At 60.3% G+C, this 13,855-nt stretch overlaps 1 protein-coding gene across 2 annotated transcripts in view; it reads left to right on the forward strand.

Moving 5' to 3' along the window:
* The window catches only part of ADAMTSL2 (ADAMTS like 2), a 33,906-nt gene that overhangs the window by 2,581 nt on the left and 17,470 nt on the right, over nt 1–13,855 (forward strand). The window contains exons 3-9 of one of the 2 annotated variants that reach the window (XM_006743997.3): nt 71–213; nt 1,202–1,277; nt 2,485–2,587; nt 3,083–3,228; nt 3,365–3,488; nt 6,037–6,117; nt 8,606–8,781. In XM_006743997.3, coding sequence (XP_006744060.1) covers nt 71–213; nt 1,202–1,277; nt 2,485–2,587; nt 3,083–3,228; nt 3,365–3,488; nt 6,037–6,117; nt 8,606–8,781 — 849 coding nt within the window. Of the gene's footprint in view, nt 1–70; nt 214–1,201; nt 1,278–2,484; nt 2,588–3,082; nt 3,229–3,364; nt 3,489–6,036; nt 6,118–8,605; nt 8,782–13,855 lie in introns of those variants that run through there. The other variant, XM_031039835.2, reaches the window with a different exon arrangement.

Genomic DNA, 13,855 nt, shown 5'->3' on the forward strand with positions numbered 1-13,855 from the left:
GCAAGGGGATGGCAGGCCAGTCCTGCCCGGTGCGCCAGCCTTCTAATCATCCGTGGGGACTGTCGCCCAGGACAACAGCCCAACGTCCAACAGCCTGGAAGGGGGCACTGATGCCACCGCCTACTGGTGGGGAGAGTGGACCAAGTGGACGGCTTGCTCCCGCAGCTGTGGGGTCGGGGTGACGTCCCAGGAGCGGCACTGCCTGCAGCAGAGGTTTGGGGCTGGTGTGGGGGTGGGGCAGCAGGTGACGGGGCGGGTGGGGGGCGGTGTGGTGTCTCAGGCTGGGAGGGGTCTTCTGTTTGAGGCAGTGTAGGCCAGGTGAACGACAGGCTTTTTGCTGGCCTATCAGGTCCTGGGCGACCAAGTCCTGGGGTTCATCCTGCTCCAGGGTGCTGGGGACAGCACTTTCATGAGAGCAGGATCCATTTCTTGGGATTTTTTTTTTCTCTTTTCTTTTTTTTTTCTTTCTTTCTTTCTTTTCCTTTCCTTTCCTTTCCTTTCTTTCCTTTCCCTTTCTTTCTTTCTTTCTTTTCTTTCTTTCTTTCTTTCTTTCTTTCTTTCTTTCTTTCTTTCTTTCTTTCTTTCTTTCTTTCTTTCTTTCTTTCTTTCTTTCTTTCTTTCTTTCATAAGCTCTAGACCCAACGTGGGGTTTGAACTCCTGACCCTGAGATCAAGAGTGGCATGCTTTACCAACTGAGCCAGCCAGGCGCCCCTTCTTGGGACTTTTAATGAGTGGTGAGCTCCTCCCTGGCCTTCTCTTCTGAAGACCTGAGTTGAATGAACACGGGGAAAAACATAGGGTCCAGTGGTTACCATCGGACAGACCTAGGTTCAAATCTTGCCTCTGTTACTTCCTAGCTGGGTGACCTTGGGCAAGTCACTTAATCCCTCTGAACATCAGTTTCCTCATCTGTGGAGTGGAGATCATGCTAGGGCCCACTTACCTACCAGCCTAGGGCTGGGACACAGTAAACCTTCTTGATCTTATTATTAGTTCTGTGTACAGAGATCCTGTGCTATGTGCCCGGGATGCAGAGGTGAATTGGGTATCATCCCTCCCCTGGGCTGTGGTGGAGCAGTGGGGGTCAGAAGAATTGGGGGGGCTTCCGGGGCCCGGCCAGAGGCCATTTGGAGTAGGAGCAGGGTTGGTGCCTACAGCCTGTGGCTCCCAACCCCAGCTTAGCCTGTGTCTTCCCGCCAGGAGGACGTCCGTCACGGGCGCTGGGAACAGGACCTGCACGGGCACGTCCAAGCGGTACCAGCTGTGCAGAGTGCAGGTGAGGCCCTGCCTGGGGCGATTGCAAACCCCCCCAAACTCCTTAGGCAGATCTCCTTAGGTGTCTTCTTGGTAGCTCCCAGGCGCTCCAGACTCTTTGTCCTGGGCCCACCCCTTATTTCCTGTCGAAGAGAAGAATGGTGAGCGGTCCTGGGCTCAGAGCCCCTTTCCTGGCTCCGATCAAATCTGTCCTGCCCCCCATGTGCTCCACACTCCCAGGGATGAGGCCTCAGTTCTGCTGGGGTGCTTGGAGTGTAGCCTCAAGGTTTGAGATCTCTGGCCACAGCCCCCACTCTGCTCACAAGTCCTGTGCCAGGTGCTCACCAGGAGATGGACGGTCACTAGGCGTCCCCGTCCCCACCTGTGGGAAGTCCCACTGCAGCCCACTCCAGCTCCCCAGGCCCTGGCACTGTCAGCCTCTGTGGGGGGGGCGGGGCGCCCAGGGAAGGGCAGGAGTTACTGACTCAGGCTCAGCCTCCAGACGGCTTTCAGTGGGGCCCAAGCCAGTCTGAATCTGAGCTCCTGGGCACAGGGTGGAAAGACAGCAAGCCACTGAGGTCTTCTAGTCCCTGTGACCCGGTGTCCGTGGGGCTGAGTATCCCTGCATATGCGCACGTGCAGAGAGTTAGGGTCTGTGTTAGCGTCACTGGTCTGCTCCCCTCCTGGATGCTTATGAGCTCTGGAGGGAGGCCCACCCAAGTCCGGGTTCTGGCCCAGAGTGACCAGCTGCCCCCACACTGCCAGGCCTCTCCCCTTCTGTCCCGGGGGTTCCTCTTCCATGAACTCAAGCCCACCTTCAGCCAATGAGCCATGTTCCAGCACTGCGGCCATAGCCGCGGCCAGCCAGGCGGGCCTCTGCCCAGGGTCGCAGGGCGAGTGGGGGCCAGCACGAGCGCCACCCGGGCCAGGTGCGCCTTCCCCGCCCCGGGGCATCTGGGGAGGAGGCCGGGGTGGTGGGGACGTGAACGGACCCCGCCCAGCGCACGAGGAGGGCCCATGGGTGTACGTGCTTGAGGGACAGCAGCTGTCCTCCTGCTTGTCCTTGCTCCTTCCAGAGAGCGAGTGACACTGAGGGGGAACGAGAGGCCACCACGTGGGCCTCGGCACTGGCCCGGCCATCCCGCTGCAGTCGCTTCCTGCTCAGCCCGGATAAAAATGCCTTTGTCGGGCCGAGTTCCTCCCGGAGCCTCCTGTCTCTCGCCCCGCAGGAGTGTCCGCCGGACGGGAGGAGCTTCCGAGAGGAGCAGTGCATCTCCTTCAACTCCCGCGTGTACGACGGGCGGACGCACCAGTGGAAGCCCCTGTACCCCGGTACCCGGCCCGGGACCGCCCAGCGGGGGGCAGAGGGCAGGGGCGTCCCCCCAGCCGCCTGGAAGGACCCACACCCGATGGCTCCCTTCTGGGGTGGGCCGGCAGGAAGGTGAAGCCCAGAGGGAGGGGTCTTGTCCAAGGTCGCAGGCAACAGTGAACATGAGGGTCTCTCTCACTCGTGGAGTAAATTCCGGGGTGTCCAGGACCCATAGCCCAGGGCCAGCGGTTGGCTCAGACCTGCTGACGGTTGGGAACTGCCCCCCACCCACAAGGAGGCAGAGGCTGGAACTCGTGGAGCCCGGGCTGCGCCAGACCCCCAGCATCTGGGTCTCTTTCTGCCCCTGAGACCCTGGGCAAGCCCCTTGCACACTCCAGGCCTGAGTTTGTCCATCTGTGCCATGGGCGGGAGGAACTCGGTCTCTGTGGGAGGGCGGGCGGTAGGCCCTGAATCCCGCCGCTCCCCCCACCCACCCTGAGAGCCTATCTCCCCATCAGACGACTACGTCCACATCTCCAGCAAGCCATGCGACCTGCACTGCACCACCGTGGATGGTCAGCGGCAGCTAATGGTCCCCGCCCGCGATGGCACGTCCTGCAAGCTCACTGACCTGCGAGGGGTTTGCGTGTCTGGAAAATGTGAGGTTGTTAAACATTGTAGCAAAAGTCCCGCTGGTGTCCTTGCACTGACCGCCCCGCCTGTCCGCCTGGGCAGTGGCGGCCCCCGGGGCCTGGGGCTCAGCGCCCTCCCAGCGGCCCTCTCCGCCTCCCTTCCTGCAGCCCATCGGCTGTGACGGGGTGCTCTTCTCCACCCACACGCTGGACAAGTGCGGCGTCTGCCAGGGGGACGGTAGCAGCTGCACCCACGTGACGGGCAACTACCGCAAAGGGAACGTCCACCTTGGTAAGAGCCCCTGTCCCCCGCCGCAGCGCAAGTTCCCTTCCCTCGCCGGCCGCCTGATCCTCCCCCCCGGGCCCAGGGGGGCCGGCCAGGTGCTCCGGAAGACCCCCTTCGGCTAGGAATCCTGAGTGGCCCTTTGTTGAGTCCCTACTGAATACCAGGCGCCTCAGTGCACCCTTGGCTAGGGGATCAAGTTTGACCTTTGCAGTAGCACCCAAAAGGGGGAAACTGAGGCACAGCCAATGTGAGATTTGAGTCTGGGCATGAGGATCCTGGGGCCTAAGCCCTCAAACCCGAGTTTCGGAGGGCTGAAGGGGCGCCGAGGCCGATTCCCAGAGCCAGCCTCTCCCTTCCCCGGACAGCAGCATGTCCGTTTGTCCGCTGTGCCCATTTGGCGTGGCTCGGCTCGGGATGGCGGGGCGTGGTGGGCAGGTAGGGGGTCTGAGCATGTGACAGGACTTGGAACTTTGGAACGACGCACTTTAGCCCTCGATGTTGAACTGACTGCATTTCTGGGTCTCAGTAAATACTCGTGGGGTCAACCTGGGTTAGCACAGCCCTCAGACTGGGGAAGGCGGGGCACGTGAAACCAACTCGGCACATGGGGAAACCGAGGCCCACTGTGGGAGTTCCTGCTCAAGGTTCTCAAGGGGAGGCTGGGCAAGTCTGGACTAGTTGGAGCCACCCCGGCCCCGGCCTTCGGGACCCTGGCCGTGTCCTGGAGGTCCTACCCCCACAGGAGGGTAATTTCAGAGTTAATGATAGGGCGTGGACGTGGGACCTCGGGATGGGCATGCCGGACTGAGGAGGGACAGGATAAGGGTAGCAGGGAGTGTCTGAGATGGAGGGCCCAGGGCAGAGCAGCCAGACGGGGGTCTGAAGAACACGTAGCCAGCGCGGCAGGCGGAGGCCGCTTTCTGCCAGACCCTGGGGCATGTTGATGGCGGTGCGTCTCTGTCTGAGCACCCACGGCCATGTTCTGGGGGCTACACGAAGGTCCGGGAGACAAGGCCCGTGCCCCCGGAACTCCCCCTTGGGGGGCTGGAGGCTGACAGTGCCAGCCCCCCTACATCTGCCAAGTCCATCCTGGGCGCCGGGCTGAGGCTTTCACACCTCGGAACGTCGCTCAGGACCAGCCAGGCAGGTGTGGACACAGGCAGAGAGAGGCGAAGAAGCCAGCGGGAGGTCACACAGCCGGAGGTGGCAGAGCGGGTCTGAGCCCAGACAGCCTGGCTCCGGGGCCTGTGGTCCTAAGCGCCGTGGTCTGCGGTCTGCACGCTTCCTGATAAATGTGTGTGCGCGCTCACCGTGGCGCCAGCCCCGCTCGGACCGAGAGCCGTTCTTAAATGCACGGGAAGCTTGTGAGCCGGCTGCTGATTTAAAAGGGAATGTATTGAACCCTACATTTAGATAAATGACAATTAAACCAGGTCCTCATCTCCCGTTCGTTTTACCGCTATTCGTACTGTGGGTTTGCCGTGGAGACACCGTTGAGGTGGGTGGGCTAGCGAGCGCCTCCCCCCTGCTCTGCCTGCTCCCAGCCCAGCACACTGGGAGCCTGGGCTCGGCCGCCGTGAGGGGGCTGACACTGCGGGGATGGGCCCCCTCTGCAGACCAGAGCGCCCCCCCCACGCCCCCGCCAAGAGCCACTTAGCGCCCTCGGGCTGGGAGGGACAAGCGCAGGGCCTTGGGGGCCTGCAAAGCAGAGCGAGGCAGGCCTGCAGGAGGCCCGGGCAGGCGCACGTGGACTCTACTGTAACATGGGTGTCAACCCCCGCAAACCTGATTTCTGAAAACATGGTTACCATTCTCTCCTGGGAGACGTTTCTATCTTTGGGCTTTTAAAATCTTTCCTCCTTCTCCTCAGACCACCCTCTACCTCCTGCTGGCAGCGCCTCTCCCTTCCTGAGACCCAGCCCCCCAAGACCCTTGGCCCCATCGTTGGGCGTCTCTGTGGAGGGTCCCCATGGCTTCCTCCCATCCTCCATGACAGGCCCTCAGCTGTGCTCCTCATCCACATCTTCGAATGCAACGAGTGTTTAAAATCCTTGTGATGCTGTGACAACATGGGTTTTTAAAATAACAGTCGTGACAGGGCCCTTGGGGCGAGGCTCTGTGCCCTGCAGAGATCTCCCCACATGGCCTAGAGTGGGAGCAAATGGCCCTGTGCACAGACGAGGAGACTGAGGCCTAGGGGCTCAGGACCAGCTCGGTGACACGTGGCAGAGTAGGACCTAAGTCTGCTGGATTCTGGCAGATTTAAGGTGTCTATGGCCTATGGAGTCCCTCCAGAGGGGCTGGGGCAGGGAGTGATGAGCGTCACCCATGACCTTGGTAGGAGAGGGTCATGGAAACCAGGTGGCAGGGCAGCCCTCTGGTGGCACGAGGCTTTTCCACAGGGCCTTCGACTTGGGTCTTGGGCCCGGGTGCAGCCGTTGAGGGGGGGACTGCCTTAGCCCCTCACCCACCAGGAGCACGGGAGGGTGGCGACTTTCCAACCTAGAGGTGGTGGCCACGGCCGACCCGCCGTTCACTATCCGATTTCCCCCAGGTTACTCTCTGGTGACCCACATCCCGGCCGGTGCCCGAGACATCCAGATCGTGGAGCGGAAGAAGTCTGCTGGTGTCCTGGGTACGTGTGTAGGGCCTGAGTGCTGCTTCGCGGGGGCTTGTGGTTTTGTAGGGGGCAAAACATATGGGTGCAGGAGGGGCACTTGGCCCCGGATCCATCCCACAGGAGAGGGTCGGGCCCCAGGAGCCAGAACTTGACCTAGGTGTGTCCATGTGTGTTGGGGGGCGTCCTAAGGGAAGCTGACTGCACCCCCATGTGTGGAAGGACCCATACTTAGGGCTGCTTGACAAAGGAGGGGTCGGTGAGGACAGATAGGGAGTTCCCCGTCCCTGGAGATCCTGGCACAGGCAGAAGCTGGGGGTGCTGGAGGTGGGGTTTCTGGCTGCCCGCCCCCCCCACCCAGGGCACAAGAGTGAGACTCAGGAGTTGGAACAAGAGCAAATAGGTGGCCAGTTGGAGGCCATGGGGGACATGAGGCAGAGGTGAGATTCAGATTCCGGCCTGGCTGCTCTCAGGTCGACATTCTTGCCACTGGAGAGTCTCTGGTGGGCGGCTGGACCATGGTACTTAGGGGTCCTTCAGCTTGAGGATTCTGGAGTGATTTGCATAAGTGGCTGAGGCAGTGAGGCCCCGATTGGTGACAATTTCTGGGAAGTCTCCCTGTGTAGCTGGAGCGTTGGCCTGGCAACCTCCCTGTCTACACCCCCGGGAGGCAGCCCGAGGCCCTTCTGGCTGGGGTGGGTGGGTGCTGCCGCCTAGAAGCTGCTCGGCTCCTGGCCTTGCCCCGTGCGGGGGCGGGCTGGGGACCCAGGCAGGGAAGCCGGTCCCAGTGCCTGGCTCACTTCCCTGCATCTCAGGGCAATGCGTGTGAGCCAGGATTGGTGGGGTGACACCCAGCCTCCTCAGGGGCCGCCGTGGGTGGGGACTCTGCCAACCGCCCCCAAGGAGGAACCCGGCTGGGGCTCTCCGCCCTTCAGGCCCCCGAGCTCCAGCCCCCTTGCCAACAGCTCCGCCCACTCCAGGCCCCAGGCCCCTCCACCCCGGCTCGGGAGCCAGGCCTCTGCCAGGCCGGTGGCTCTGTCCCCCGCTGGGAGGGTGGCGAGGCCAGGAAACACCGTGTTCTCAGAGCTGGCTGCAGAGTAATCGCTCTTGAACCAGACGCGTGGAAACAGCAAGGACAGCCTCCGAGCACCGGGAGAGCCGCAGGAAGGAAGGTCATTACTGTCAGGAAACAGGCTTTGGATGCCGGCCGGGGATTTAACCCTGTGCACATACCTGGCGGCTGGGCCCAGCCAGCCGGGCCGCGGCACGCGCCCCACGGCGCACAGCCTGGGCGGTCATTCACGCTATTTTCTGACGTTGCTGCGTTGAGGGTGTTTTTCCAGCAGACGTGTCTTGCTTGTTGCGTCTGCCTGATAATAAATGAATGGCCCAGCTCCTCTGCTCCGATTGCATCAGGAGCTCTGGAAATGGAGCTCTTCCCCGCCCGCGGGCCAGTTTCCGGAACTGGCTCTAAGGACAGCCTCTGGAAGGCACGCTGTCCCCTAGCATGGAGCCTGCCTCCTCACTCCCATCCCCTGGGCCCGAGGCCCCCAGCCCCTCCGCAGCCCCAGGGCGGGCCAGCTGCCCCGAACGATCGCCCCAGCTCCCGGCGGTTATTCCGGCCTCTGGGGCTGGCAGGAGACGGGCCGCTGAGGGTTGCACGCACGTTCCTGCTGTCTGGGCAGCATCAGGCCTGGGTCAGGCCCTGGGAGCGGCCAGCCTTCGGAGGTCCTCTGTTCCAAGTGTCCACCCACACCCCGTCTCAATGAGAGGGTGACTAAGCATGTGCCCGGGCCGCCCTCGGCCACGCCTGGGAGAATGGATTGATTGGGTAAATGGTCAGTCTGGTCACGGTGGCTCTGGTCACAAAGTCAGGGCTCCCCTTGACAGCAGGGAGCTGGTAGGCTTGGGGTGGTCCGGCAAGGCCTGCTGGGGCCGCTGGGACAGCATTCGAAGCCAGTCGGTCCACGGTTGCAGTGTCACTCAGTGTGGGCCCTACGGGATCCCTGGGGTCCCCTCCCCATGTGTGGTCCCTTTTCCAAGGTGGGAAGTTGGGTGGGGGGCAACTCACCCAGGGTCACACAGTTTTCAGCAGGGCCGGGCCATCGGCCGACCCGGCCAATACCTGATGTCCGCTGTGTGCCTTCCCCAGGCTCTGATCCCTCCTGGTCCACCTGGTCCACCTGGTCCCTTAGTCCTGATGGTACTCATCATGCCTCTTTAGAGGTGGCCAGACGGCACCACCTAGGGCCCCAGGCCAGCCAGTTCCATCTCCTGGACAATTCAGGCTGATGGGAAAGTGTTCATACCTCCTTAGCATTCCCAGGCCAGGGCCACGTGGACACGGTCGGAGCGCTGGCCTCCCCCGCAACAGGGAGTGTCCCGGGGCGGGTCACGGAGCTGAGCTGGCCGAGGCTGCCTGAGTGGATGATGTGGGCTACTCCCTGTCCCTCCGCCCACCTCTAGCCCGGCCAGCTCAGGTGACGGGGCGGCTTTGCCCTTTCAGCTCTTGCAGATGAAGCTGGTTACTACTTCTTCAATGGCAACTTCAAGGTGGACAGCCCCAAGAACTTCAACATCGCGGGCACCGTGGTCAAGTACCGGCGGCCCATGGACGTCTACGAGACTGGCATTGAGTACATCGTGGCGCAGGGGCCCACAAACCAGGGCCTGAATGTCATGGTGGGTGAGCCGGGCCCTGGGGCCAGCGGTGCCGTGCAGGGGCCCCAGGGTGCGTTCGCACACAGCAGCACCTCTGGCCGGCTTGGCGGGGTCTCCTGGTCACTCCCTCACTCATCCCACCACCTGGGGTCTAACTCCTTCACTTAGTCCCCAACAGCCCATTGATGCATTACTTCATTTACTCGGTCACTCGCCCAGCCGGCCACCCACTGTCTCAGCCCTCACCCCAGTAGTTGGTGGTTTGGTCCTTCACTCACTCACTCACTCACTCACTAATTCATTCATTCATTCACTCATTCACCGACTTCACTCATTCATTCTCATTCATTCACTCACTCTTTCATTGACTTTGCTCACTCATTCATTCATTCACTTATTCATTCTTTCATTTACTCATTTACTCACTCATTCACTCACTCATTCATTAACTCACTCCTTCACTCACTTCTTCCTTCCTTCCTCCCTCTCCCTCCTCCTCTTCCTCCCTCCATTCCTTCCTTCCTTCCTTCCTTCCTTCCTTCCTTCCTTCCTTCCTTCCTTCCTCCCTCCCTCCCTCCCTCTCTCCCTCCCTCCCTTCCTTCCACTGCTGTTAGCAACCTTGGTGGATCTGCATAGTAGGAAACTGCAGTCATCAGCATCTGCAGGAGTTGCTGAGGACAGGAAGCTAGCTGGGGTTCCGGGGTGAGGGTGTTTATACCCCACCTCCACAGTTGGATGTTTATACCCCCTGCCTAGTTCCCTGCCCCTGGCCCCATTGACACTGGGGCATTCTTGCCAGGTCCTCGATGTTGGGGGACCAGGGCAATGCTCGTGGCCCCTGTCCCACCCCCCCACTGCCCCTCTAGGATGCTCCCAGCTTCTGGGAGCATGGCAGGGAGAGAGCAGAGAGCAGGAGAGTTTGGCCCTGCTCCACCCAGCTTGCTGGGAGTTTTCCCATGGCTAGTGTCTAGAAATGAGTGCCACTGCCACTTGGTGCCCCAGCACCGAGAGAACAGGAGAGGACTTGTCACTGAAATCAGGTGACATCCAGAAGGGCCGTTCTGAAGTTTTTCACAGTCTGCCGGCTTTTGTGGAAGCCGAGGGACACGGTGGGGACAGAACCCACCCACCTGACCTGATCTGATTTCCAAATCCCACCAGGGTGGGCACTCACATCCTCCCTTTAGAGGAAAAGCCTGGGCACACGGAGCCAGTGACCTGCCCGGACACAGGCTGATCCGCGGCATCCACCGCTGTACTTTGAGTCCAGGTCAGCTTGGTCCTGGAGCGTTGTTTGTTTAAGTGCTGTGCTGGAGGGGCCTCTAATCGGGAGTGCTGCCCCCACCTGCCCACTCCGCTTCTTGGCTGAAGAGCTTCCCTGGATGGCCCCCAGAACCTCCCTGGGGCCACAGACTTCTCCACCTTCCATGGGCGCTGACCCTGAGGCAGACTGGCTGCTGGGCTTCACCCCCGGCTGGAGGAGCCGTGTTGCAGGTCGGGGTCCCAGGACGAAGACTCTGGGACAGAGGTCTGTGTGCAGTGGGGTTTTGGGTGTGGTCTCAGCAGCAGCCGCTGTGAGGGGGTGAGGGGGACAGAGGGAGATGTGGCACCTCAGCTGACCCCCCGGGGGCCCTGGGGTTGCAGTGGCCCCTCAGAGTCGTCTTGAGTTGAGGCAGAGAGGCACGGCCTGGTTGCCGGAAGCCACAGGGATGGGCGTGACCTTGGGAGAGGCAGCTCTCTTTGGCTGAGGTTAATTCCTGGGCCAGGGCTCACTGTGAACTGTCCAGAGACGCTCCAGGCAGCTCACTGAACGGCGGGGCCCGGGGGCATGGCACCGCACCCGCTCGTATCCATTTGCTTTGTAGAACGAGTTTACCTTGGCAGGACGAGCTCTAGAATTCTGTTTGGTTTCTTCCCAGGGAGCCTCACAGGGAAGGCTGGTGGGATGGACTGCAGCTCATCCGGGGGCTGCTGCCAAATCCGAAGACTTGCCTCCTCCGCTAGCCACTCTAGAGTCCCCTCTCCTAGTCTAGGTGGCTCACCTGGCCAGGTGTCCCAGTCCCTCTTACCTGAGGGGTCTGGGCTCCTGGTCTCCAGGCCCTTTTCCATTCCCATTCTTATCCAGTTACCGTCGAAAATGGGCAGGGGGAGAGCAGGAGGTGCCCCAGTGGGCCAGCAGGGAACCAGATACATTCTCTGCCTCTAGGGTTGAAGCATCCGTACACACCCTTGGTGGTCAGGGTCAATTCCCTGCCAGGGTGGCCACTCCTTTCCTGCTGCTGTCCTGACAGAAGGTGCCCGAGTGGACCAGGTGGCAATCAGAGCTGACAGTTGAGTGACATTCTTGCCACGTCTCCTGTGGCAGTGCCCCTCCTCTGGCAAGCACGACCTGCAGACTGTGGACCCTAGAGCCCCAGGGGCTGGAAATCCCAAATGCCCACTGGGTCCCGGGGAATGATGGCCACAGCGACTTCCATTCTGTGCTTCCCAGAGCCACGCATCTGCCCACTGGGGACCCGGGATGTCGCATCACGGAGGGTGCCCCCACCCGTCCCCGCCCCGGCGCCTCGTCCTCACACGGTGGCGCTGTCTCCGAGTGCACCGGGGCTCCACCTTGCATTGCTCTATCAGGCTGGCAGCTTCTGGGTGAGGCAGCCTAGCCTGGGCCCGGTGGATCTCATGGTCAAATGCCTGCCGTGGCGCCTCCTTTGCTAGAAAGCGGGTCCCTTGTCCAATGCAGTGTCACCTGGTATCCTGTCTTGGCTGATCAAATGCTCTGTGAGCCCTTGGGTTTGGGGGCAAGGCCCTGTGGGCAGGAAAGGCAACCTCATCGTCAGAAAATCCATCATCCCCCCGCTAGGATAGAAGGGGTCTCCTGTAATCGACTTGCCGTCAGAGAGCCGATGGTCCCTCGAGGCTGTGAGCTAGCCTGAGTGTCAGCGCTGGATGGCTGGGCTTTCAGTAGGTGGGAGTAGCTAGAGCAGCTTGGCGGGTGAGCGCCCATGCCCTTGGGCTATGCATAGTTTCCACCTTGCCACCATGGCTATTCCGTGCATGCACCTCTCCTGCCATCAGTGGGCAGACTGATGGCAGAGGCTGGCCCAGCTCAACCAGCACAGCCATTCCACCTCTAACTCCGTGGCTCAGTGCCCTCCCGTGGGGGATGCTCCCCGGTGTTCGTTAACAAGTGACACAAGCGATTGGCATCTTATGCCCCATGGATCCAACCACAGGTACCTACTCCAGACCTCTTCATCCCCAATCTCACACCCTTTTCCACCAGGACCCTGACCCACCACCCAAACCATGTGCCCCTCGCCCCCCCTCCCCCCACGAGTCAGTGCATGTTCTCATCTTAGGCTACCCTGTGTTTCCTACAAATTAGATGATCACACCACATGCGCTGCATAAAGCCCGTTGGGAGGATTTCCCCTCACTGCAGTTTTTCGAAGCCACCCCTGAATGGGGCTCTAGTGAAGCAGGTCCCATTTTCAGCTCGTACCCCCACACCGAGCTGACCTATCTCAGGCTCAAGCTTGGCCATTTTTCTCCTCCCTGACTCCATCCTAATGGAACCTCATGCAGCCATGGCTGTGAGCTAAGAGATGCCAGGTAGGGGGCTTGGATGCTGAGGGTTCTGGCCACCTGCTGATTCAGGCTTCTGGCTCTGATTGTGCCTAATCCTGGATGTGATGCTCCCATCTTACTGTGGATCGCTGCAGGGCCCCCCCAGCTGAGTAGTTAGGTGGAGTTCTGCTCTGGCTGCATGGGTCCCTTGATGTCCTGGGGTCACTCGGTTCCATCTATAGCAGGGCCTGGTAGTGCGTCAGAAGCTCTTTCCCAAAAGATGTATAGTTATTTGTCGTGGGCGGCATGGCCTTGCTCTAGAATGCTAGGGGACTGCGCTGTGACTCTCCTTTCGAGGCTGGCCAGATATTCCACATGACGTCTTTCCCCAGATATCTCTGTTACTGCTTACCCCACAGCCTAGACCTGCCGCAGAGCCCCTTCTCCCCAGGACCCCCACTGAGAGCCGGCAGCTTGTTATGACACCCAGTATATGGATTGGACAAGCATTCCCAGATACGTAGTAATATGCTATGTCCCAAATTCTTCTTCATAAGGGAGGAAATGAGATGCAATAATGTGTCCTTTACTTTCAAGGAGATGTCCTGGCATGCCTGAGACCACTGAGCCCTGGAGTGTTCGCTGATGGGGGCAGGGCACTGAATCTTTCTAGGGTTTAACTTTCAATCCTCTGGAATATATATGCTTTACCGAGCCCTCCCACACCACTTCCTGCTCAGCTGGTCTGGTAGACATGATGTCATCAACGAAGAGGACCCGTGCGATGTTCTGTAGAATGGTCCAGACCCCCTTGCACTGTATCATGTCAGGGAGTGGGGGGTGGTGACCCCAGCCCTGGGGCAAAACTGCAAAGGTGTACTGTTGTCCGTCCCAGGTGAACAAAAACCTCTTCTCTCCAGCTGGGGTAGAAAAGAAGGTTTTTGGCCCCTGAGTGGTCACATGTGATCAACTTGAGGTCATGTTAATCTGCTCCAGGAAAAACACTGTATCTGTCACAGGGTTGCAGCTGGGGCTCCTGCTTGGGTGGGTTGGGCGGGCTCCCTGTCACCCACCTGGATCTGTCTTGTTTTCATAGGGGCCAAACTGTTGAGTTAGGTGGGGGATATGGGGATCCCTTCCTTGCATCCTTCAGGCCATTAGGAGTGTCCCTAATCTCTGTAATTTCCCCAAGATGCAATACTGTTTTTGGCTCACTCTCTCAGATGGGGATGGGGGTCAGGGGTCAGGGTCACGGGCTTCCACGTAGCTCTCCCCGCTACGGTAGCTCTTACCCGACAGGCTGAGGAGCCGGCTAGCAGCCGTGCACTGGGAACCGGAGAAAGCCTTGGATCCCGCGGACACAGTGTGAGCTAGACCTGGGCCATAGTTGGGCCACTAGTCACCCACATGCTCTCATACTAACAGGGGGCAGCGATGATGCTTTGGGTCCCTGATTAACTGGGACAACCTGGACCCTGGTTCCCAAATGTCTACCCATTTGTCCAGTGAACAGTTAACCAAGTCAATG

The sequence above is a fragment of the Leptonychotes weddellii genome, chromosome 14 (genome assembly GCF_054177405.1).
Source record: "Leptonychotes weddellii isolate Sample4059 chromosome 14, ASM5417740v2, whole genome shotgun sequence".
In the NCBI taxonomy this organism is placed as follows: domain Eukaryota; kingdom Metazoa; phylum Chordata; class Mammalia; order Carnivora; family Phocidae; genus Leptonychotes; species Leptonychotes weddellii.